Genomic DNA, 25,084 nt, shown 5'->3' with positions numbered 1-25,084 from the left:
GCACCTCTAACATAACAGTATATCTGCGTGGACTGACCTTGACGTCTTTTAGACCGGATAACGCTAAAATTAAAAGACATTTCACGTAAAAAGAGGATCGTGCTAACCGTCTCCCGTGGCCTCTGCTGAAATCTACGAGCTTTCGGGCTCCTCTCGTGACGTCACGGCTGAAAGTGCAAGTACGCTTGGTCATCTAGGAACTATTGAACATACAAGCAAGTCCATGGACTTGGAGTCCATGGAGCACTTGTGATTGCGCTCACGAAAACTACCACAGACGCTCGCTTAGTCACCTTTCCCTGCGAAAGGTCCATGTGCCTTGTTACTGGCCTAGAGCGTCTCCCACTTCAAAGAGGCTTCACGAGGCAAACGTGCCACTGAGAGACAATGCGCAACACAAGTAGCTGCTGCCAGACATAATTATGTACTGTGGAATAACGCATGTCGGTTTGCTTCGCTGCTGCATATTGCAAAGGTATTGATTAGCATATAAGACAGTGATCGGTAAGGGCAACATCAGCTTCTTCCACTGAGGAGAAGCCGCATGCAGCGTTCACATCTAGGGACAAATAAAAGTGGCCTACTGATACGTCAATGCAAGGCCGCATAACATGCACCGCGCGTACCCGAATTACATGAAGCCCAATCAATACGATCCAGATTACCCACGCAGTGCAGCCTGCTGACCTGGAGCAAGGCTTAGCGCGCAGCAAAGCAGGACACAGCGCTCAGGGAATTCCACCTGCCCTCATTGCCCATTCATTTAAAGTATGCATCAGGCACTGCGACAACAGCTTTCAAGGCTGCCACCTTCACTGCGACTCGCTCTCGCTACCCTCTCCCTGTAACCTGTTCCCCGGAGCCTGCTGTATGCGTCTTCAGTGGAAAGGGAGGGGGGGAGGGATCTTTGCATGGTCACGTGTGACCGTTTCATCCGCGCAGTCTAAGGCAACTCCCACTCTCGCAAGGTTTCCCGGCTTTCGAGAGTGACACACAGGTGCGCTGACTCTTCTGCTGCGGCCGCCACCGTCCACGCCTCACAATGTCCGGCGTGTACACCAAGAAGTCCGTCGATGACGTGCACGACACTTCGGTGGGAGCTCTACCTTTCAAGTTGCAGCGGATAGCGGAAGAAGAGCTGGGCGAGACACAAGCTAAGAGACAGGATGCGCTCGAGAAGCTCACGCAGCTCTTGGAAGGTGAAAATGAGTGGCATGTTTTACAGTGAGGTCGCTAGCCGCTAGTTGGTCGGAAGTTTTGGGTCTGTGGTCACCAAAAAGGAAACAGCCACAGCAAACGTTTTTTTTTTTATTTTAGTTTGCGTGTAACAATATTACGTTTTCTCGTATATTCAAATTACAGTGTGATTCTCTCATGTCCGCAGATAGTATGTAAGTCGTATACAATTTTTCTGACGCATTTTAAGTTCAGGATTTCAGTAATGCGCTTACTCCAGGTGAAAGACCTACCATAATGAGGATGTATGCTCCACTCCAGCACACCTGCATGCGCGCGTGACGAACGCGTGCGCGCGGTGAGTCTGTACTTGATGCGTGGGCGCCCTGTCCATTGTATCTGCCACACAGTATGTGCTCGTAATCGACATTAAGGCAAACACTGTTCAAAACATCACAGTAACGTTTGGCTTCGTCAACGCGGGTTGCGGGCAAGCGTATGGACGCCGCGAATGTGCACCGTAGCGTCGAAGCACAAACGTAACGGTCGCGAACGTGGACGCTACATTTATTGTGACGGTGCGAGGCCTTGTAGTGGTGGTAGTGCTTGCGCAACGTTGGCTACAGACCCTCCTCTAGAGTACCAACAGAGTTGCCAGAAGACTTCCAGTTAAGCCCTCTGGAAAAGGGCATGTTAGAATAGTCTCTAAATTTATAGAACTGTCCAGCTGGCACCAGTTCTGCTGTAGAATTGAAGTGTTCGACAAGTGAATTGTACCGTAAAGTACAATAAAAATAATCCATACATGAGCTCGATGCATGGCACACGTTCTTCTTATCTGAACACATCAAGAATATGTGCCCACAGCATACTGTGCAACAAAATAATCCTATTTTCTTGGCTAACTTGACTGTCAAAAATGCAGCAGAGGAAGTTGTCTGGGGTACAGAACAGGAGTGGAGAAAAGGGTCTATAATGGAGGCGGAATTTTTCTTGTGGATTCACTAGCTAGCCGTCGCATCTGCCTGTAACGCCGTGTACAGATTGGTAGAATAAGCAGAAGGATTGCGGGGTTATAGCGCTTTTACAATATGATCTGTTGGAATGACCATAGTTTGTTGTTTTCTGGAAACATTAGCAAGGGTGCCGCACAAAGTGCAATGTATTAACTGTCAAATGTGACACACTGTTAGCCGCAGTGAGGAATTCGCTCTTTTACTATGTTGACGCGGACTCTGTCTACCTAAGCAATATGAGTTGCTTAGAATATGTAGTTTTTCTTTATTCCGTTTTTGTAGCGTTTGTAGGGACAAACGTTAGGAAAGCAATGTGCTATCGAGTAGGTAGGAGCAAGCCTACATAACACGACATTAGAGCTTCTTCTACATGACTTGAAATAATTGCGAAAGATATGAACTAGCGTACATTTTTTAAAATGCCGCATACATCTACGTGGTGCAAAACGGTCAAAACAGAGTCCTCGTTCATTTCCAGCTACGGCGAACACCGATTCGGGCGAAATCAATGCTCATTGACAGCGGGATATTAAAGGCTGAGTACTGACCAGGATGTTCGGTAACAGGAAAACCGCTCGGTATCATCAACGTCGATAATGTATGCATCGAAGGGAAGAAACGGCTAGAAGCAGAGGCACATTTCATGTACAAACTGCAAAAAAAAATACTTTAATGGCTACGCATCTGCGGCTTCGCATCTTAAGCGTGCGTTGCCACACAGTCCGTCTTTCTGAAACTCAATGTTACACAACTGCTTACGTGCGTGCATAGGTCGGTGGTCGCAACGTCGACGTGCTGCATGGAGCGCGTACGCTGAATACTCTGTATTTTCCGTCGATTAGAGGAAAAGCGGGCAAAAATAAAAACTATCTATCGCACGAAATATTTACACCAACGGAAAATGCTCGATTTGGTGCGGTGCCCTTTCTTTTAATTATTATATTGGCTTGTCGGCGTGACCAGGCGACTTACTACCACTTGCAGATGCTGGTGCAAGCATCAGTTTCCATTCAAATCATGGCAACCTTTTATTGGATCAAGCGGTGCAACCTTTTTTCACTACATGTAGCCGGGGGCCGACGATATGTGTTCTTAGCAAGCAGAACTTTGGCGAGTTGGTTCATGGTCGGATGGTTGGGAAAGCAGCGCTATGTGCACATGTGCTATGTGTCATGTGTCAGTCATATGTGTATATGTCAGGCAGATGTCGGATACATGTGTCATGTGTACTATGTGTCTCTGTCCCTGTGTTTTTAGCGCTGCGTAAAAGTACCGTTATAACTCTTCCAGAAGCCACTGGGCGAGACGCACGGCTTTATAGATGCCGCAACGCTGTGAACTTGTATATACGCACCTTCTCTCATCATCATGATCATAATCACCACCACCCCCATCATCATCATTAACAAGCCCTTTTCCTATCCATCCCTTTTCCCCGATGTTGAGTGCCTGCCTTTCTGTAGATAAATCTATCTATCTATCTATCTATCTATCTATCTATCTATCTATCTATCTATCTATCTATCTATCTATCTATCTATCTATCTATCTATCTATCTATCTATCTATCTATCTATCTATCTATCTATCTATCTATCTATCTATCTATCTATATATCTATCTATCTATCTATCTCTTCCCAACCGTTCTTAGCAAGGTCTTAAGTTATTACATTTCGAAAGGGTGCTGGTTGCCATCGATGATCATGACAGTCCAAATTCAAGCCAACCAGAGAGCCAACATACCGAACCGGAAATATTTAAAAAGTCAATAAGTGTTACTTCGTTGACTTTTGTGGAATAGTTTCGCTGAACTAGCGAAGTCTTGGTTGTGCAGCCATCTATTGTCGTATTCGGGAATTTTAGGCGTCGCCCCTTCGGCAATCTGTTGAACTTCACTGCAACATAGCAGCGTAACTCAGTGGGCAACATTTAAAAACGTTATAGTACAAAATATTAACCGAGTTAAAACAAATTTGTAATAGAAACGTCGAAAACGTACTTCCTTCTATTAACATAGGCATTTATAGCACCTCTTCAGCACTTAATCCTGCGTTATATCAGTGTTTAGGTCAGAGACAAAATGCTGCTATAACGCAGAACTATGTGCCGAGTAAGTGTGGTAAATGCATACGTTATTAAAAGGAAGAACCCTATAGACCTTGATAAAAAAACTTCTTGAAACTAGGTTGATCTTTTGAAATATAAATATATGAAGGTACTGCCCTTTGAGGTACAGTGGTGTGATGCGCCGAAGCTTAACGAATTGCCATAGGGGCAATATCCAAGATTCCTATGGATATTGGATGTTCGGTTTTATTTGTGGATTCTTACGCGAAGTCACTATGCTAGTATTGAATGGACATGCGTGCCACCAAAATACCAAGGTGTTCCTTTAGACGCATACAAGCTTAGCGTACGTTACTGTCGAGAACGGGTACCTGGCATTCCAGCGTATTGCCGATAATTTTTTTTCCGCATCACCTTTCTATATTTGGAAGAGCAACCACCTGTAACCTGTTCCTAAATACAAAGATATTCTATGTACTGCAGATTTTTCATTGCGCCAGGAATTATATTCCACGTTTCCTTTGCTACAATTTGCAACATTTGCATGGTCCGGTACCTTTGAATTTGTGAGGCGAGATAACCTCTTTAGGCCTGTATATGCTGGCAGAGTTGGTTTGGTTCGTCTTACTTGCGACAGATGGTTGTCGCTTCCTGTTGCGTGACAGTTCACATCTAATAATTATATCATTCAGGCAAGTTAATCTAGTCAATGCTGTGGTGAAATTAAGTGTTGCAATTAAAGCCATAATAATAGAAATAATTGATAATCATTAGTACAGAAATTCTGAACTGCGAAGGGAACATGCCAGCGGCTGAATCCCAGGGTAGGGGCCTCCAAACGAAATAGTACAAGTGAAATGCTCAACCTTACTATCACTGTAAATGGTTTGCAATTCTGGCGAGACTGCCACTTTCTCGCATCAGAGCCGCATTGAAGATAATTCTGATTACGCTGTGACAACTTTGACAATTCTGAATGCCGATGTTCGAACCTTTCAACTGAAAGGGGCCGCATTCTCCGGGTTTAATGCCTCACACGGAAACGAAAGTGTTTCAAAGAGCCACGTGTCCTTCCAAGATGCTCATCATGGTAGCAGTATGAGGCAACCAAATCTTCAAAATTGTTTCGAATTAAAGGTCAGTATGAATTATATAAACTTGATATGCCACAAGCCGGCACTGATAGAGCTGATTTACTGAACGCAAGCGTGCGAAAGCGGGAACAAATAAGATAAAGAAAAAAGCAGCAAGAACGTTGGGGCTTGTGTTGTTGTTGTTGTTTTCGTCATTACATGCGTCCTTATTTGCACGCCTGCCTTTCAGTAACGTGAATCCGTACCAACTTGCGCGTTCTAAAGTAATGTGTTTTGTGAACACAAGAACTGGTGCCTTCCTATAACAACGCTTAGTTAGTCAACAAAAGAGTAATACTATAGGCCAATATTCAACAAAGCATTCTCGTGCTGGAAATGGTCGCAAGAGTACGCACCAGCCAGTAGCAATGCCAGACAAATTATTAGTAAAGGCGGCCGGCCAATCGCACACGGCACTTACGAACAAAAAGGTTTAATGAATTCTGCCCCAGATTTTTCAGCAGTTTTCGAAACAGCTCTTTAATTTTAACGTTGCCCACCTTGAGCAATACTCAGCGAGCTGACCTAAACAGGTTAACAGCTGTCCTGTCTACTCCTTCTACATCTGTTCACCCGTCTTCAGATTCCAGTTGATTGATTTTCATTTTACGGCACGAACCACGTAGCCTAACAACGAGCTATCTGAAGTTATCTTAGGTTCCGTAACTTGGAAACAAGTGCAGGCTTCCTGCCACGATTGACCTCTTTGATTAGTAAGTTATAAATTGCAGTGGCAGAATACACAGAGCCTTCTCGTTCGTAAGGGCCGTTTTCCTTAGGCGAGCCGCGTTTACTAATGATGTCTAACATCCAATTGGCTCGCAACTGGTCTGATGAACAGTTTTAGCGTATAAAAACGTTTTTGTGAATTCGGGCCCAGAGGACGTATGAGTAAAGCTTTTCGTTCGTAAATGCTGTTTACTATTGGCCAGGTGCCTTCGCTAGTAATACGTCCGACAATGCCATTGACTGTCATCTGCCTTTAAGACAAATTCTATAGCGTAAGAACATTTTGTAGGGTCCCGTATTGACAAAGCTTCTTTCAACGCGAAAGCGTTAAGGGCCCGTGTCGCAGAAAGCCCGGCCTCGGCGTCTCGAACCCCACGTCCGGCGTCCAGGGTCGGAGAAGTCGCTTCGGCATAAAGAATTTCGAACCAAATTCCAAACCACGCATGCCCAATAACTTCTCTAAGACCAAAGTTTCTCATAACATGTTTTTTTTTTATTCTTTACAAAGTTTCTCCTGGGAATTTTGAGAACGGCAGCCCACAAACAAGTGTAATGAAAAAAAAAACACAACAGCTCATGTCCTTTATGTTAGCTCTTCTCAGACTGAAATATTGGAAGTGCGAAACGATAACAGGAGATCGACCCATGCAAGAAGCCGCGTTTCTACCAGAAAGCTTGGCTTCGTGCATAGCCTTCGCCGCCAGCGTTTCCCGGTAAACTTTACGGTTACATAAGCTACAGTTGCCGGGAAGGATGAAAAGCAGTCAGGGGTCCTTGAACGCTATCGCGTTCCACTCTTAAAGGCGAAGCTTAAGCGTCCTCCAAATTTTTATCTACGTGGCATCCACGATTGACCACCACTGCAGTAATCGCCCATCACGTCGGCCCATCCGGTAAATCAGAAAACTTTACGTAATAGGAGTTTTGCAAATGCAACCCCAGGTTTATTGGGTCTTTTATATCTCTAAAGCACCGCTGGAAACCTGTACGTTTTGTTTTCAATAGCGAAGCATGGTCACGAGTAATCTCGACCGACGTTCCTTGAAGGTCCGAACAAGTCTTGACACAGGCACAAATCTTCAGCTCATTTTAAACTCACACCCCGTGTTTTCGCTTTCTGTGCCACAGCGGAAGCGGAGCTCAACGCAAACAAAGATCCCAAGTTCCTGCTGCGTTTTCTGCGGGTACGCAAGTACGACGTGGACGGCGCACTTCAAACTATCCGCAACTACTACCGGAACAGAGCTTCCTGCGTGTCCATCTTCCGGGACTTTTTGCCGCGGAAGGCGCCGCCGGCGGGCCGCAAGCTGGTTATGGTGATGCCCGAGAAAGACGTTCATGGGCGTCCCATAATTTATTGTAAAGCAGGCAAGTTATATGTCGTAATGCAGCCAAATTGTGTTTTATAGCGTCAATTTTTTCTTCAAACAAGCCTTGGGAAAATCATTGCGGGCAGACTACTGCTCTTGCTGCAGGCACTATCACCTTTGACGTAGATTACGACGCCTTCAGTAATAATAATATTTGGGGTTTTACGTGCCAAAACCACTTTCTGATTATGAGGGACGCCATAGTGGAGGACTCCGGAAATTTTGACCACCTGGGGTTCTTTAACGTGCACCTAAATCTAAGCACACGGGTGTTTTCGCATTTCGCCCCCATCTAAATGCGGCCGCCATGTCCGGGATTCGATCCCGCAACCTCGTGCTCAGCAGCCCAACACCATAGCCATTGAGCAACCACGGCGGGTACGCCTTCAGTAGACAGACAGCACTGGAAAGCAGCTAACCACTGCGAAAACCGGAAATTGCCCAAGAAAATCAGGAAATATTATGAACTGAAATCTTCGAAGAAAGCTCCTGTCGGAGCAGCTTTTACTACTTTCTAAAGTCAGCGTGGTAATGTGCGCTTTCTTCGGATATAAGAAATTTGTGAAATAGCTGCTCAAATATGTAAATTAAGGTAAATACTTTAAAGTGCGTAATAGGCCTTCAGCGTTCTTTGTCGCCTCTGCAGATTTAGTACAAGATCTTCAAACAATATGGAATAAGAAATTGCCGAGATGAATTCGTTGACTGCGGTATAACTGTGTTGCCTTTGTAGGTAGCCGCAAGTGGCGAAAGAGCGAGCTGGGTTTAAATCTCATATTAATTAAATTATGCAGTTTTACGTGCCCAAACCACTTTCTGATTATGAGGCACGCCGTAGTGGAGGACTCTGGAAATTTCAGCCATCTGGGGTTCTTTAACGTGCACCTAAATCTAAGTACACGGGTGTTTTCGCATTTCGCCCCCATCGAAATGCGGCCGCCGTGGCCGGGATTCGATCCCGCGACCTTGTGCTCAGCAGCCTAACACCATAGCCACTAAGCAACCACGGCGGGTTACATCACGTATTGACCCTGAATATGTCGCAATGTTCTCCACGCTTTAATTATGGAGTAAGCACAGGGTAGCCAAACGGGTCCGACATTGGTTAAACTACTTGCATTGCTTTCTTGCATGCCCTATATATCACACTCTCTCCGCGAAACTTCATTTCTGGCTACGACAAGAACTTATGATTCTTTCCTACCACGTGAACGTTTGTGCTGTCTATGAGAGAGAGAGAGAGAGAGAAAAGGCACTAGACCGACTTGCGCTCCTATCGTCGACAGCCTTTCACATCGCATCGTTGTTCAGAAGTGTCGTCGCACCAAGCCTAATAAATAAAATTTCGGCTGCTTAAATTACTGAACTTCGAAGAAACAAATATATAAAAAAATTAAAGGCCCTTCGCTTAGAACAACGGCTGAAAAGCGTAGCACGCGCGTCTTTCTTGCACCTGCTGCAGCTTACGTATAAGTGCGCTTGCTCATGAACGCATGCTGACGAACTTGCCCTAGCAAGACGGAGGTACTGCACGAATTGGTGAAACCTCCGTGCTTGCTAGAGCCCGGTATTGGGGCGTCATCTGGCATGTACTCAGCGTATGACAGCTCTTGACTTTGAGATCATGAAACAGTCATGTGCATCTTTTTTTTCACTTGCATCTTCTTTATTCTTTAGTTTTGAGATGTATTGTGTGTGGCAAGAAACGCAATTATTTTGTGATATTTCTTGGTATTGTTTTCGTGGTATAAGTGAACGGTTCCAGGCAAGATGGCACAAACATCTCAAAGAAAACTTTGCTTGGTCAGCTATCTCAGATGTTCGTATTACACGCCAGTAGAAACACGAAGTATAACTTGCAAGTTAATAGCTTCCATAAGGACCTCTGACTGTGTTATGAAAGAATGATATTATATACATACCTTTTATTACTCCAGGTGTATGGATGCCGAACGAGCTGCCTTACGAAGACCTTCAGTGCACGTGGCTCATCTGCATGGAACACATTGCGGCCGACCCAGCAGCACAGGTCCTAGGAGTTGTGCTCTTGGTGGACTACGCCGAATTTACGGCCGACAAGATCCTATCGCTGAGTTTCGGCCTCATCAGGAGAGCCCTAGAATATATCCAGGTGCGGACACCCAGTCAATGCGGGATTCATTTCCCTCTCTAGAAACAGTCTCTACAGCAAAGTTCAGGTACTTAAATGCGTGACGACAAGATCTCCCAGGTAGCAACAAGCTAATCTCCGTAAACACTGCTCGCACTTGATGGATATTAGATAGTCGCGAAGTAAAATAATCTCTAAGGCAGACTGCTAGAAGTACTCCCATTAGCTATGGTTGAATAAAGACGAAAACTACCCGAATCCAGCTTGTAAAGCTCATTTGCTTCAGCATATATAGTGCAATGACGTGGCAGCTAAGGCTTTGAAGTTTGAATTGTTAGTTATAATAATTTCGCGGTAAAGTGATGCAAGACGAGGAGGCAGGAAGTAGAAAGACCCTAGACACAGCGAACTGTTTATTCAGGCGAACTTGTACCCTCGAAACTTAAATACACTTCGATGCGGCAACAACAGCGAGAGCGCTTGTCGGTTGTGATATCGAAAGGCACGGCTATCCTGCTGCCCCCAGTCTATACGGGCGTCATTGCGCATTCTACGTTACTTTGCTATCTTCACTGAAATTCGAGGACGTGCTACATTAATCGGTACACTATGACAGGGCGAGCCCGTCTTTCTGCGTGTGGCTACAACATTGGAGGCTCCCGAACACCGCGTTTAATCTGCCAAAACGCGTATGGAAATATTGAGAAAATCCTGCACCTAATCAGTTGTGCATCCGCACGACGAAACTCTAAATTTATGCATGCCCGAATAAAAGTACCTGTATTTATGTTTTTTACCCGTGCCTCAAATACTGGTTAAGGGTGAGTGTTGAGAAAGCCGTTCGGAATACTTTGATATCTCGTTTGTTTGTTCCACCCCCCCCCCCCAAAAAAAACACTGATTTTAATAGTTTGTAGGATTGCGCACGCTACTTCAACCACAGCGATGCGACTTCAATGGGCTTCAACGTTTGTCTAAAAAGCGAGAGTTAAGAGAGAGTTAACGATGACTGTTCAAGCATATATATTCTGTGATTTTGCCTGCCCGAACCACGATCTGATTATGAGGCACGCCGTTGTGGGGGATCGCCGATTAATTTTGGCCACCCGGGGTGCCTTTTTGGGCGCCTAAATGTAAGCACACGAGCCCGTTTGTATTTGGCTCCCATCGAAATGTGGTCGCCGCGGCCGTGATCAAAAACGCGATCGCGAGCTGTCTCTCGATGTTTCGACACACAGGTGTGCACGACCTGCAATGAAACTCGCCACGTAGCAGCTCCAGATTTCGGGGGAAATGAAGCGTTGACGGCATGCTGCTCACACGCCTCAAGAAAAGTGCAGACTGAGATATGTTCTCCGTGTATGTCAACTGTCATCGGTCACCCGCATGGTGTAATAGATCTTTTTTTTTTTACGTTCCAGGATTGCATGCCGATGAGAATGAAGGCAGTGCACATAGTGAGACAATCCTACGCGTTCGACATGTTTGTTGCGCTCACCAAGCCTTTCCTCAAGGCGAAGCTGGCCGAAAGGGTAAGCGAACTGACGTACTCTCTTTCTACTTTACTAATTAAACTATACGCGTGGTTAATCGGGTGGAGTTTTGCTTAATTGCACAATCGGTTGCACAAAGCGCCTTGAATGAAACGGTGCCGCGGCTTCAGTGGCCCGTATACTAAGACATTCAAGTTGCTGAGCCTCCCTTTATAACCAGTTTATCTTATCTTTGCAAACACGAAAAAAAAAGAACACCGCCGCTCAGCATTGATGTTAAATAAGTAACTGATTGAGGCTGGAGATGTAACGGTAGTGCGTTGCTGAGAGTAGCTGATGACGACCTTGATGTGTTTGGCGCATATCACTGTTAATGTTAATCTTACGACTCGCATTTCATATTTCTGTCTCCCTTTCTTTCATTATGCTGATGGCCCTGCGGGCTCGGTGCATCGCGTTTTGAAGTTTCTTTATCTGTTTACCGGTTTCGATAATTGCGTTTAAGAGGACAACTTCGACAAAATGTTGCACCACGTAGAAATCATTTGTAGCGCTAGAGTAGGTAAAGACAAGGCTCAGAGTAGAAGTCTGCGCGTACAAAGCGAATGGGCACGTTGCGAACAACTCCCGAAAATTCAGCTTTTCCATGCTGAAGCTAACAAAAGGGCCGTCAATACAGCTCGGCCCAAGAGACACAGAACCCAGACATGGCCAGACCTGAGCCAACATGTCCACTCGCTGCTTCATACAAACCGCATTTGCTGCATGCAGCTGTACTTATAAGTTTTCGCGAGTCTTAAAGGCAAAAAGCATCATCGGGACTCGCAGCAGCATGCCGCGTGCGACTGTTGGATTGGAGTCATAGCAGAGTACTCTTGTAGCTGTGAGACATGCCGCTAGAGGTGCCTACCGTTTGTGACAAAGAAATGTCAACGTTGTTAATTGAAAATCTGTGTGATTGCTAGCCTAACGGCTTTGCCGCAATTACTTTAATGAAATCTATCCGTGGTTAACAAATTGAGCACACGTAAAATATTGTTGCATTTTTCCTTCCATCTTAAACTATAACCTAGAAATTTTGCGCGGTGCGTTTACTGTCTTTTCAGTTTTTTTTTTTGCATTTGAAAATAATTTGCGGCTTCGTTGAAGTCGTTTCCCCTTATATAAGCAATGCGGAGGTGTTAGCGTTCGATGTAGAGCACGTTTTAAGTGTAAGATTCATGATTATTGAGTATTTTGTCATTTGTGAACAATTAAATCTACGCTGCAGGAAACTTACTTTCCTTTTTTTCGTGCCTTGCACTCTTTTATCCCCAAGATTCGATTCCACGGAGACAACTTCGAGAAGCTCCATGAGGAGATCTCTCCGAAGATTCTGCCGGAAGAGTACGGAGGCCAAGGACCACCTATCGACCACGACGCATTTTGGAAGCGAGTGGACGCCGAGTCCAAGGACTTTGCTGCCGCCAACCGCTTTGGCTACCCCATGAAAGACCAGGACGATTTGCCGCCTGACAGTGAGGAACTCAAGCAGGAGCTCACATCGTTGTGACTGCATCATCAACACTCACAATCACTCAGTGCGCGGGTGCTGTAAGGCACAACATTTTACGTGCATCGCAGCAAGCACCGCGTTTTACGGCTAAATAAAATCAGTACGACACTAATCAGCAGCGCTAGAGTGAAAGAGCAAGGAATCGCGGACATATGTTCTTTTCATTAATGCAGAACTCCAGCCGGCAAGAATGAATAGTCTATTGCTTATGAACACAAGCAATGAACCTAATGGTTTGTACCTAACATGAAGTGTTTTTGCAGCCTCTTTCGAATTTTTTCTAACTCTGTTCAGGTTCCAACGCTCTTTTGTTTCTGCGGCTAAGCAGTTCTACCACTTGATCTGCGAGTTTCGTAGTGCAAGTAATTTTGTTTGTCCCGAAAGAACTCGTGGAGTCAAGCTGTGCTCCTTTGCAGAAAAAGGTGCACAACAAAAGCGCAGCAGAACGTACACCCCAAAAATGCGGTGCTTTTTTACATGGCCATCAAGAAAAATATTTTTCGATAGAAATACACAGTATCATGCGTCACCTAAACTTACCTTCGAGTATCAACTCCACGGAAACTCGCTTGGAATTAACATGGCGCCATCGAATGTCCCAAGTAATAGCTAGCCAGAGTGCTTAACTGGCAAATATTTTTTTAGTTACTCGCTATCGGTTGTATAGACAACAGCGGCTGTCAATCAGGGAATGTGAACACTGAATGCGATGCGAATGGTGAACTTCGAACATTCTGGCTTCCTTTGATGGGCGCTGTCGCAAAGGAATGCACAGTTGATAGACACAATTCCTAGGGTAGTTGTAGTCAGTGCCCGGTTAGCGCCTTAATGCAATGTCATTCAGTTTCAGCACAGCGCCAATTCGCAGACACATTAGCGGCTAACCGGCTCTGAGCACTGCCAGCTCCACGCTCTATTAGGTCAGCCTTACTCTTTCTCGCTTTCTTCGTTTGTGGCTTCTACAAAGAGACGAGAAGGGGCGAGTACAAGGTCGACTGTAGGAATAATTGGTAAAGCGCTCCGAAGTGGGTGTAGCCCGAATTAACTCAAAGTAGCTGCTGAAGTTTGCCTAGCAATTTACCAGCTTGCACCTCCAGGTGGTATGGATGATGCATAACTGATGATTCAAAAACTGTGCGCAAACACAGGCTTCGGGAAACGTGTTCGTTATCCCGCAAAATGATGGGAAGAAATGCTCTATGAAACAGCGCACATGTAAGCTTGACAGGACAAGTACGCCGAAGCCGAAAGAGTGCTGTGTGTAAACCGGTCATGTCCGTCTCACGTTTACATACGCTTCTGTTTCTTCTTCCTTCATATGATGCTCCTTTAAACAAGAACTCAACACCACAACGGTCTAGCGTTGTTTTCCGCAAGTTCATTTGCAACTCGCGTCCGAAATATGGTCATTCGCAAAATGCGTCACGCAATAACGAAAAATTGGAGCTATAGCCGGGACGCGCTAAGTAATGTTCGTTTTTCAGCCTCACCCGTTTAGCTAAAGTCAGCGATTCGGTTGTTTTCAATAAAGGGGCGCATGCAGCATGTATACGTTACAGTGACCACTGCTAAAATATAGAACTCGTACCTGGAAGCCTGATAAAGCGCTACAGTGTTTTGACGTGCTGACCAAAGAACAGGAGACATGGTTCGAATGCGCAGCATAGTCCGTAAATACAAAATACGTGAAAGGAAAAAAGACACTACAACCGTTTTCTATCCGTAAGGCACAGTTAATAAAGTTCGGTGAGCAGGCACGAAGTGAAACTAATCATTGCGACAGGCCGACGCAGCGTCGGCGGGGAATAAGACCCGCGCCGGGTCACGTCTTCACTCGTCGCGGTGAATGGCGGCCAACGTGCGGCCCTCGGTCTCCGGCACGAAGGGAACAGCGGCCGCGGCGACCAGCAGCACCGCCAAGCCGAACGCCAACGACATGCTCCTGAAGTCGCCGGCCCTCAGCAGCTCCTTGTCGAAGTGGACCATCACGAAGGCGACCAGCCAGCGCCAAACCCAGAGGAGAGAGGCGCTCAGGTAGCGCCACTGCTTCAGGGGCAGCAGCTCGCTGACCACCAGCGAAGGCACGTGGCACAGGCCCACCGAGTAGGCCAGCACCAGCAGGCAGACGGAGCCCATGACGTCCCACCTGGTCGCACTGGCCGGATCGGGCGACCACCGGCTGCACGGGTGAGCGGGTCAACCGAACCCACGACCACGACACTGCGTGGGCCAGCGGCCGATTTTTTTGTTTCCAACTTCCTGCCTCCCAGTGTTTCCAGCACGGAATGATATGCGTGACGAATTTGGAGCCTGTCTACTTGATTACCGCTGACGTGATGGCAAGCGTGGTGGCTGACAGTGTGACGCCTATGGTGACACCGCTGCGATAATCACTGCGATCGCTGTGACACCGGCGTTCCGCTCCTGCTGTCAGCCCCTGCTGCGCGAACATGGAAGAGCGGTTTCGAGGCGTCGTGTGCGCGCCCTGGCTTGAAAACGATAACACGCCCTTGATTGTTGAAGTTCCGGTGCGAAATTATTGAACAGTGAAGCTAGCTTATTATGTTGCTTCTTGTGAGGTCGTTTCTCCATTATTACGTCGTTTGTTCGTTAACACCGACGGTCACCCTACTTCAAGTTTCAAGTTTATTTTCTCCAAGGTTAGTACAAATTGTGTGCAAACGCTGTATGACCCGTTAGCTAAAGGCTAGTAGTGGGGCTATATACAAATATATAATTGGCAATAAGCGTGTCTGTGACACATTAATGCACAGTATAAATATAGGGAGCACAGAGCATATAAAAAACAGTATAGATTGAAAGGAATACTTTGTTAGTACGAAAAAAAATATCGTTTGCAACTTGGCATAAAAAAAAACATATTTGTAAACAAGTACATACTGTTGGTCGCGTTCATGGGATGAACATATTCAGACAGGTTCCGCGGACATTTACTGAAGGTAGTATTTTTTTTTTTAACCATTGTGATACATTTTTGTTTTATTTAGCCTCAAATGGTAAGTTATTCCATACTTTTATGCCAATAAATTCCCCTAATCTCTGGCCATATATATTTCTTGTCGGTGGTACATTGAAGTTGCAAAAAGTTTTATTTCGTGTTGGGCGAGCTGGTATACGTAATATTGATAAATAAAATGGATGATTGTCTGTTATGATGCTACTAACGCATTTGACTATATTTATTTCGCGCAAACAATCGAAGGGCAGTATTTGTAATTTGACAAAGATTGGTTTACTTGTTTCATTTCGCTGAGAGAATGTAAGGTGACCAAATTCTAGCATGCCATTCGGCATTTTTTTAGACAAAGACATCTAAAAAGTCTTCCGTTAGATGTTCTGTATGCGTTTACCAAAATAGACTCTCCTGACACCAGTTGTGGGTTGTTACCGCAGATAGAATATATACTACTATATTTCAGGCGCTTAGGTTATGTTTAGAAGCACTCCTACTTGAAATCTTTCCGTTGATCAAGACGTCTGTAACCATTTGTAGCAGTTTCAAGACAATTTCAAGAGGTTCTATATCTCGTAGGATATGATCCCGTTTCTACGGAAGATCATGGAGACGATGAAGAAGAGCGCGCCGTCCTCCTTATTAAGTTAAACAAGGTTATAACAAACTGGACAGTCTTTCGTGTCTCCAACGCAGCCCTTCAGTGCATACAAAGCCCAATGCGCCACGGACCCAATGAACAACTGGCCTCGGAAGTTCGAGAGATATATCATCGCAGCCATGACAAGGGACACAACATCATATTTCAGTGGTTTCCAGGACACTGGAGCATCAGTGGGAATGACCACGCCGACGAAGCCGCCCGATCTGCATATGAAAGTGGTAAACGTGTCTTGATTGCGCTTTCGCGAACAGACGCTACGGCTCGGCTGCGATTGATGTCCAGTGAACTTACTTTGCTCCTATGGAACTCGAACGTTTCCATAGCGTGGTGTTTGCGTTCGTTGTCTCCGGATATACAGATGCATCGACCGCCTAGGTTAACGCGACGTGAACAGAGCATGCTGTACCGTCTGTGCCTAGGCGTTGCATTTACGAACGCTTATGCCTTCCTTATTGGAATGGCCAACAGCCCCACGTGCAACACATGCAACAGCGATGAGACGCTCACACACGTTATCTGTGTCTGCCCGGGATATAGTGCGCAGAGACAAGTGATGTACAGAGAGCTTGACCAGTTGGACAATCGTCCACTATGACAAGTAAAATCTTTAGGTCAGTGATCCCAAAAAACATCCGCGCTGAAGGCCGTGTAAGCGTTACTAAGGTTCCTGTGGTGTACGGGTCCATACCGTTCTATACTGTACGTGGTTTGTTTGTGCTCGTCTCTCTCTCTCTCTCTTTCTCTTTCTCTCTCTCTCTCTCCCCTCTTCCACTCTTTCTCTTTTTATTCCCTTACTGCTCCCCGCGGGCCGGGTAGCCAACCGGAACTACCTCTGGTTAACCTCCCTACCTCCCTATCTATCTATCTATCTATCTATCTATCTATCTATCTATCTATCTATCTATCTATCTATCTATCTATCTATCTATCTATCTATCTATCTATCTATCTATCTATCTATCTATCTATCTATCTATCTATCTATCTATCTATCTATCTATCTATCTATCTATCTATCTATCTATCTATCTATCTATCTATCTATCTATCTATCTATCTATCTATCTTTAAAATGAACTCGACAGTTCCTCGAAAAGTGGTCGCTGTATCAGTAGTTTACCTCTTGAACTCGCCGCAGAGATTGCAGAAATTAGTGACACTGAAGCTTGCGTCGTTAGTCGCAATTTCACACTAAACTACGGTCTGGAAATCCCATTTTTAGTTGTTGTTGCTTTTTTTCATTTCTTCCCCGACCCTTTCCCGCATCTATGTGCAACTTTCTGCTAAAAAAATGGTATCTGACGAACGGAAATGCGGCATTGTAGCTCTTCCTAAATGGTGCCCGGCCATTTCTATAACTTGCCATATTGTATTTCCGAGCGCAGCCACCGCCATTATTTGAATGCGTAAGTATTTCTGTGCTTACCCAGCGAGAAAAAGCGTCCGTCCGTCCCGTAATACAGCCCATTTCAAGACAGCGCCCGCAGCGAGCGAATTAACCTACATGCTGCCTCTCGCTTCACCGCCAACTTTCTAATTCGAATTTTTTGCCTAACTTCGCTGCTTCGGAAGTTGGTTAATTATTCTTGACTAATGAACTTGTTAACCAAAATAAAAAAAATAACGTGACACACTACATACAAAAGTGAGCAACATGCATTTGGCCGCATCTCGTGTTAGAGTGCATCGGCATATTTTTAAACTCTGGCTAAAGTTAGCTGAAACACCCTGTATATGGCCGGTAGACGGACATACCCTGTGTGACAGAGCACGAGAGGCTGGTCGGCAGCAATGATGGGCGGGGCCTGGAGGCGCGGTAATTATAGACACGGAACACGCGTAGTAACGCATGCTTCACAACTGCGATACCGACGCGGCTCCACTACAGCGTTGCACGCTATTTCCCTAAAGGCAGCCAAAACACGACCGGCGGTAAACGATGTCACGCAAATGCTGCATGTCTGACGCGAACTATACGCGGCTCGACCTCGATCTCTCGACAGGGCCGCTTTGTGAAGTGGAAACGGGAGCGCTGTCACCTCGAGGCCGGCCTCGGTTCTGCCCAACGCGCAGTTTCACGCGAAGAGGCCAACCGTACAGGCTTGATGACTATGTACCATACTGCCCTGTCCTTGCCCGAGCCCATTCGAAATATTGTAAGGAGCAATCTGTCAATCCACTGAATATCGCATGTAAAATTGTTTGAACGCTACAATTATTCCTTGGAATGAATTTTCGCCGTCAGTCGAAACTTTCCGGGGACAGGTGCCTTTCATCAGACACACCTGCTTGGATCCACAACACGTCCAGCCGCAAGAGGTCCCTCGCAGTCATCTCGGCGCTTTATAACATGCCACCAACACGATTTTATTATATATAGGACACCACTTTATGATTATGAGGCACACCGTAGTGGAGGACTCTGGAATTTTTGACCACCTGGGGTTCTTTAACGTGCACCTAAATATAAGTAAACGGGTACGGCTACATTAGAATGCCCAAAGGAAAGTTTGCAACGGAAGCAGAGGTGGACAAAGCGGCCACGTTATTGCGAACAATAAAATACAAAGAAAGCTTCGGCAAACAGTGCTATGGTGACCGCAATCACTTTACCACAGTATTCCAAGATAAATGGCACAACTCTCATGAGCGCCCCTTTGAAATGGCGTAGTGACATGTTCCACATCGAAAACATTTTTTTTCTTTGTATCGTAATGACACGTTCAGATTTTTTCTTTCATATCCATGCATCGTGCTAACAACTCATCTAATTTTAAAGGATTTTATTGTCCTAAATAGTATTCTTCTCAATCTGCATGTTTCCTAGCTTTGCGGCGACAGTCCGTTAACCACACTTTAGTTCTCCTCTAGCAGATACATGAGCACTTCACCTACTAGCTTTAAAACTTAAGGCCTCGAATCAGTTTACGACGTCCCCATTTACGTTTGGATGGATACTGCGACATGACAGCAAAGCTAGTTGACTTATTGTGCTATTTCCCCACGCTATGCATGGGCAAATTTTCCTATATAGGCTTCGCGTTCAGTAACGACTATAGTTATAGTTATATAAGTTATATGACTATATAGAAGTTTTATGACTTCGAACAGCAGGGCACTTCTGTTTGAATAATTCAGAGAGCTTTTGTCTTTTGATTTTATTCTTCGCTGTTCGATATGATTTCATAGCTAGCTTCCTCTCCGTCGCGCGTGTTCAGTACGTTGCTTATTTATGATCGCTAGTGTCCTACTTGAGGCACCTTAAATGACTTATGACTCTAGCACCTTCTGTCGGTGAAACCGCGTGACGCTGATTGATCGAGAGGCAGACCAGAATGAAAAGACTCGCATGAACAGAATAAACAACTTGAGATCGTGCGCTGTGTAAACGTCATGAGGCCTTGTATTGCAGCAACATGTCTGACACATACGTTTGTATACTGTACATGCAACACGCGTGGATATTAATGGCGGAGGAAGCCCCTATTCGCCTAGTACATATCAGAGCCGTCAACCTTCGCCACAGCGGACAATGATTATACGGTACAGTGTTTCTCTCTCTCTCTCTCTCTCTCTCTTTCTCTCCGGCGGCGCTTCATGACAACCCCGTATCGAGGCCAAGGTTGTCACGTGCCGCACGAATCACTTGCTTTCGAGAGATGATGCGAGAAGCGTTGAAGCATTCTGTTTCTCAGGCACAACAATAGCTGCAACGTGAAATGAGGCGTTTCCTCGTGCCGCACGCAATCTGATTTGATTACTGCTCGAAGCGCTTCCGCCAACAAGCATCGCAGGTCTCTGCAGCTTGAAGGGTTGCGGTGCTTGTCTGACGGTGTCCGGATTGTGGGTTGTTTCCCAGTCGAGTCTTTTAGTACGCATACACATTATAACGCACTATATATAGTACGCAGGGAGCTAACGTGATATTTTCCTTCCTTCTTTCCTTTTTTCTTCCTTCCTTCTTCATTTGTTTTCTTTCTTGCTCTTTCCTTTCCTGCTTCTTTTCTCATTCTTTTACTTTCTCTGTCTCTGTGTATGTGCGCGTGTGCGTGTGTGTGTGTGCGGGCGTGTGTGTGTGTGTGTGCGTGCGTGCGTGCGTGCGTGCGTGCGTGCGCGTGTGCGTGTGTGCGTGCGTGCGTGCGCGTGTGCGTGTGTGCGTGCGTGCGTGCGTGCGTGCGTGCGTGCGTGCGTGCGTGCGTGTGTGTGTGTGTGTGTGTGTGTGTGTGTGTGTGTGTGTGTGTGTGTGTGTGTGTGTGTGTGTGTGTGTGTGTGTGTGTGTGTGTGTGTGTGTGTGTGTGTGTGTGTGTGTGTGTGTGTGTGTGTGTGTGTGTGTGTGTGTGTGTGTGTGTGTGTGTGTGTGTGTGTGTGTGTGTGTGTGTGTGTGTGTGTGTGTGTGTGTGTGTGTGTGTGTGTGTGTGTGTGTGTGTGTGTGTGTGTGTGTGTGTGTGTGTGTGTGTGTGTGTGTGTGTGTGTGTGTGTGTGTGTGTGTGTGTGTGTGTGTGTGTGTGTGTGTGTGTGTGTGTGTGTGTGTGTGTGTGTGTGTGTGTGTGTGTGTGTGTGTGTGTGTGTGTGTGTGTGTGTGTGTGTGTGTGTGTGTGTGTGTGTGTGTGTGTGTGTGTGTGTGTGTGTGTGTGTGTGTGTGTGTGTGTGTGTGTGTGTGTGTGTGTGTGTGTGTGTGTGTGTGTGTGTGTGTGTGTGTGTGTGTGTGTGTGTGTGTGTGTGTGTGTGTGTGTGTGTGTGTGTGTGTGTGTGTGTGTGTGTGTGTGTGTGTGTGTGTGTGTGTGTGTGTGTGTGCCCCTCGAAGGAATGACAAAGATGTAACAACCACGACGGTATAACGACGACTGCACAAATTACGCGAAGAGTAATAATACGTTATTAGAAGAGCGACAATTGTACAATTCGAGTGAGCGGGCGCCAGTACATCCGGAACAGTTGACTTTACACATGGTGGAGACCGCAGCCCGTACGAGGCTAGGAATGACTCGTGATTAATTGTTCCAACTGACGTGGCCTTCGCATAGCTGCTGTGGGGTTGCGTTGCGGTGCTTTAGGTGTTATTGCTTTTCTGAATAGGAGCGCTCCCAACATGCCGTTTTCCAGCAGGAGCAGGCATTATCTAGGAATTCCGTGTTTTGACTGGCAAGCGCTGCTGTCAAGATGACGGTGGAACAATTTCGTTCCTGGCGCACATAACTGCCTCAAATAAACTAATTATAAGCAATTTCATATACGTCATTCTGCAGAGCAAATTTGCTTTTAGAACGACAAAAATTGCAGGACAGCCTTTTGATGGGGTCTGTGTTGATGAGGAACGCTTATACCTGTTTATTGATGTTCGGTCCACCTCTGGTGTTTCCTCGTAATGTTATATACATTTGTAGGTTCTAGCTGGGCGTCTACATAAGCGCGGCAGCCTGCTGTCACTGCTTTATCATCTTTTTTTTTACTTTCCGTAGACTGTAGGGATGCCCTTATTGCTCTGCAATAAGGGAGCTTTAAAACTATTAAAAATTCCCAGGAGTGCACTGCACTGCAGCAGAGGCTACGACGCTAGCCAGCCATGACATTACCGGCAGCCGAGAATTGCGCGGCAGCAGCGGGGTTAACAAAAAATAATAAAAAGCAAGCATTGGAAAAAAATTTATGCACCATCGTCGCAGCATAGAGCGAGCAGCCTCGCACTCGACGTAGAAACGAGCGCATTTGTAGATCGGCCGACGAGTCGCCGAGGGCGCTCACTGCGCCTTCAGTTTTGCTTCGGTCCCGCGCTGCGCTGTTCTCATTTCATTTGACCTCGAGAGTGCATCAGCGTACATCACTAGCGTCAGCGCTGTGCCATGCCCAACGTCTAGCGCAGTTCGTGCGACATGTTTTCGCACGAGCAAACGGAGACAAGTGCTGTCCAGTCGTTCGAGATGCATGGCTCAGCGGTGAATGGTGCCAACTGTGTGCACACGTGCTTTCTGCCTAGCGAAATTCCCGAGGAACTTGATGCTCAAAAAAGGACAGGCACCTGCACATGTCGAGAAAACACGAGTTGCATCAGTTAAACGCCTGCCCTACAGTTCCCTACAGTTCCCTACACTAATTAGTAGAGGGACTCCGGTGCTACGATCGTTCACCCGCCATGGAAATCTAAGAAGTGCGTGGATTTGCCTTATCTTGGTGTTTGTGGCGTAAGACGTGCTTGCGACTTGGTTCGTTACGCTTTATCTACTTTCATTGTCATAAACTTGAGAGCAATAACTACTTTTCTAAGCGCAGAAGGCCCTGCGAACATGCATTATGACTACTAATTGCAGTGGTTCAGCCTGTAGAGGTGGCCAAATCCAAACGCACCAAGCGTCCCAACACGCCGACTTGCCTGCGAGGAATTAATAAAGGCGGTCTATGGCTCTTGTCTGTGCACGCATCGGTGGCGTCATGGTTTCAATATCGGACTTCTGTGCTAGGTGTCCTGTGTTCGAATGCAGCCGTCGGGCAATTTTAATAATGTTCCTTTAATTATTTTTACTACAGTACCTTGCTGAAAACTATGAGTTCAGCAAGCCGTTTGAAGCCAGAAGGGTGAAGTTTAGGCAAATCCATGTACTTATAATTACCATGCTGGCTGAACCACCCCGATTGCAGCTCCCATTGATATTAGCGTCAGTGCCCCCTCTAGTAATTATTGTATGAAACTCTATGACGTCTGCGACCTTATCAGCCGTCTTTGGATTCAGCTTAAGATGCGCTGGTTTCCAGAGCAACAACAGAACGACGGGGCCTGTTTTCGCGAAACTTCTCTTACGTAATTCAAAACAAAAGAGATGTTCACAGAAAGACAGAGCTTGAAGCGACTAACAGTGGTAGAATAAGGAATGTCGCTGAAGCGGCCTCAGACAGGCCAGCAACTGCTTTATAGTTCCTGCCCTGACGAAGACAAGTCACCTTCAAAGAACGTTGGCTTCAGCGTCGTTCATTGTTCTGCTACTGCTAATAGTGTAAAAGCGGCTTGTCATCAACCAGCATTCCGGCACCAACCACCCATTAACCCAGTTATAAACACCGGGCCGTTCGTGTCTGCCAACTGAACATCGCAGATATTATAATTGTATCTTGCACGATGTTCTTTTATGGCGAAGCTGTTTACCGCTGCCACCGCCCCCCCTCCCCCTCTTCCAACGGCACAATCGTGTCCGCGGACAGAAAAGCGCGAGCAAAAACTTTCATCAGCTAAGGCCCACACCCTCCCTAAGCAAGCAAAATATGCATCATACAGAACATGTCGAAAACTGATCATCAATGGATCATACCCGCGGAAGGAATGGCTAATCCCCCCCCCCCCCCTTGTAAGCAAGCAAAAAATTCAATGGCTCATAGCCCCGTAAGGACACCTCCCCTAACACGCCCAGATCGGACATCGAGTGTTTCATGTGAACGCACTTCTCGGCACTAGCAAGTGACCACACCACAGCAGTAATCGTTGTCGGTGATTTTAAAGTGGGCATTGCCAAGCCACAAAACAAGTGGTTGGTCCAGTTCACCAACTAGTTTACCTTGATCTGCTTCGCCGATGCCACTCAGACAACAACCACACATGAAACGTGCATCGATCTTACGTTGACAAAGAACGTTTCTGCGCTTAAAACTGAAGATTTAGCCGTATATCATCGTGACCACAAACCAGTGGTGGTGAATGTTACAAAATAAAATGTTTGCCGCAGTTTACTGTTTGTCTCGTCGCCACATCGTAGGTGGTGGTCCTCCCACCGCTTCGCTGTCCAACCACCTTCACATGGTGGAATAGGTCCTGAATTTTTAAATTTTATTTGTCGTTGAATAACTTAGCTAACGTTCGCTGGGACACGGTATACTTCGCCGGATATGCAATGCGTACCGCACGAGATCTGAGTTCGACCTGCGCGATATAAGCTCGTCTAAGAACACCGATGAGATGCTGTTTTATGTCTTCTAGATTAGATCTGCCCTTGCCGACTATCTAACACGCATTTTGTTACCATTTACCTTAAATAACACAATTTTATCCATCGAAAAAAGAAGATTGCCTTTTCCCTTCGCTAGCGCAGGCCTTCCTGGGCTGCTGACCTTCATCTCGCTGCGGTAATGACCGCACAAGCGAAATATTTACGTCCGCAAAAGACGGCAGACTGCACGTGGTCGGCCTTGAGACCGGCGAAGGCCGGGTGAAAGGCAAGCGCATTAATGCAGCTCATTGTGGTTTTAGCTTTGGAGACCGAAGCACGGGCCGCTGCGTTCGCTGGTCAGAAACCCAGATAAAAACGATAGTGAACGAAAAGAAACAAGCTCTACTGTGGCGTGCAGACACGTGCAAATAAAAACGGTAAAAAATAAGACGGTTTAAAGATAAGACGGTTTTGCGGGCCAGATAACACGATAGCATAATTAGGCAAGCCGTACTTGAGGACTCCTGATTATTTTTAGCACCTCAGGTTATTTAACGTTCACCCAACGCACGGTGCGGGCGTTTCCGTAATTCGCTCCTCACGAAATGCGGCGACCGCGGCCAGGCTTTGATCCCGCAGCCTCGTGCTTAGCCGCGCAACGTCACCGAACCACTAAGCCACCACCGCGGCAGGCAGCGCCGACACGCGTTTGTGCTACTTAGTACTGAAAGAACCCAACGGTAACGCTTTCGTAAAACATTTCTCTTTTGTGTTTATTCGCTGCTCGGACACTAAAAAAAAAAAACAGCGCAATAGTAGTCGTTTGTTGTTTATTAAGATAAATGAATTAATGAATAAAATCGAAGAGAAAGAAATTACTGCTGA

General features: G+C 46.1%; 2 protein-coding genes across 2 annotated transcripts in view; one reads left to right on the top strand and one right to left on the bottom strand.

Moving 5' to 3' along the window:
• Positions 1-954: 954 nt before the first annotated feature.
• LOC135916029 (alpha-tocopherol transfer protein-like) lies at positions 955-14,125 on the top strand. The gene is made up of 5 exons (XM_065449235.1): positions 955-1,199; positions 7,252-7,491; positions 9,431-9,624; positions 11,025-11,135; positions 12,415-14,125. The coding sequence occupies exons 1-5, from the start codon at positions 1,043-1,045 to the stop codon at positions 12,646-12,648; spliced, it is 936 nt and encodes a 311-aa protein (XP_065305307.1). The 5' UTR covers positions 955-1,042; the 3' UTR covers positions 12,649-14,125.
• A 126-nt stretch (positions 14,126-14,251) lies between these two features.
• The window catches only part of LOC135916034 (solute carrier family 2, facilitated glucose transporter member 8-like), a 32,349-nt gene continuing 21,516 nt past the window's right edge, over positions 14,252-25,084 (bottom strand). Inside the window, exon 3 of the mRNA XM_065449240.1 lies at positions 14,252-14,830. Within this exon, the coding sequence (XP_065305312.1) occupies positions 14,482-14,787 (306 nt within the window). The 5' untranslated portion in view covers positions 14,788-14,830 and the 3' untranslated portion in view covers positions 14,252-14,481. The remainder of the gene's footprint in view (positions 14,831-25,084) is intronic.

The sequence above is a fragment of the Dermacentor albipictus genome, chromosome 4 (assembly GCF_038994185.2).
Source record: "Dermacentor albipictus isolate Rhodes 1998 colony chromosome 4, USDA_Dalb.pri_finalv2, whole genome shotgun sequence".
Lineage (NCBI taxonomy): Eukaryota > Metazoa > Arthropoda > Arachnida > Ixodida > Ixodidae > Dermacentor > Dermacentor albipictus.
Note: the sequence above shows the minus strand (reverse complement) of the source record. Positions and strands in the feature narration are given on the sequence as shown.

Bases quoted from the DNA above. Each gene is read 5' to 3' on its own strand.
- LOC135916029 (XM_065449235.1), top strand. From the start codon at position 1,043: ATGTCCGGCGTGTACACCAAGAAGTCCGTCGATGACGTGCACGACACT. The intron at 7,492-9,430 runs GCAAGTTATATG...TTATTACTCCAG, and splicing joins CATAATTTATTGTAAAGCAG to GTGTATGGATGCCGAACGAG. The intron at 9,625-11,024 runs GTGCGGACACCC...TTTACGTTCCAG, and splicing joins GAGCCCTAGAATATATCCAG to GATTGCATGCCGATGAGAAT.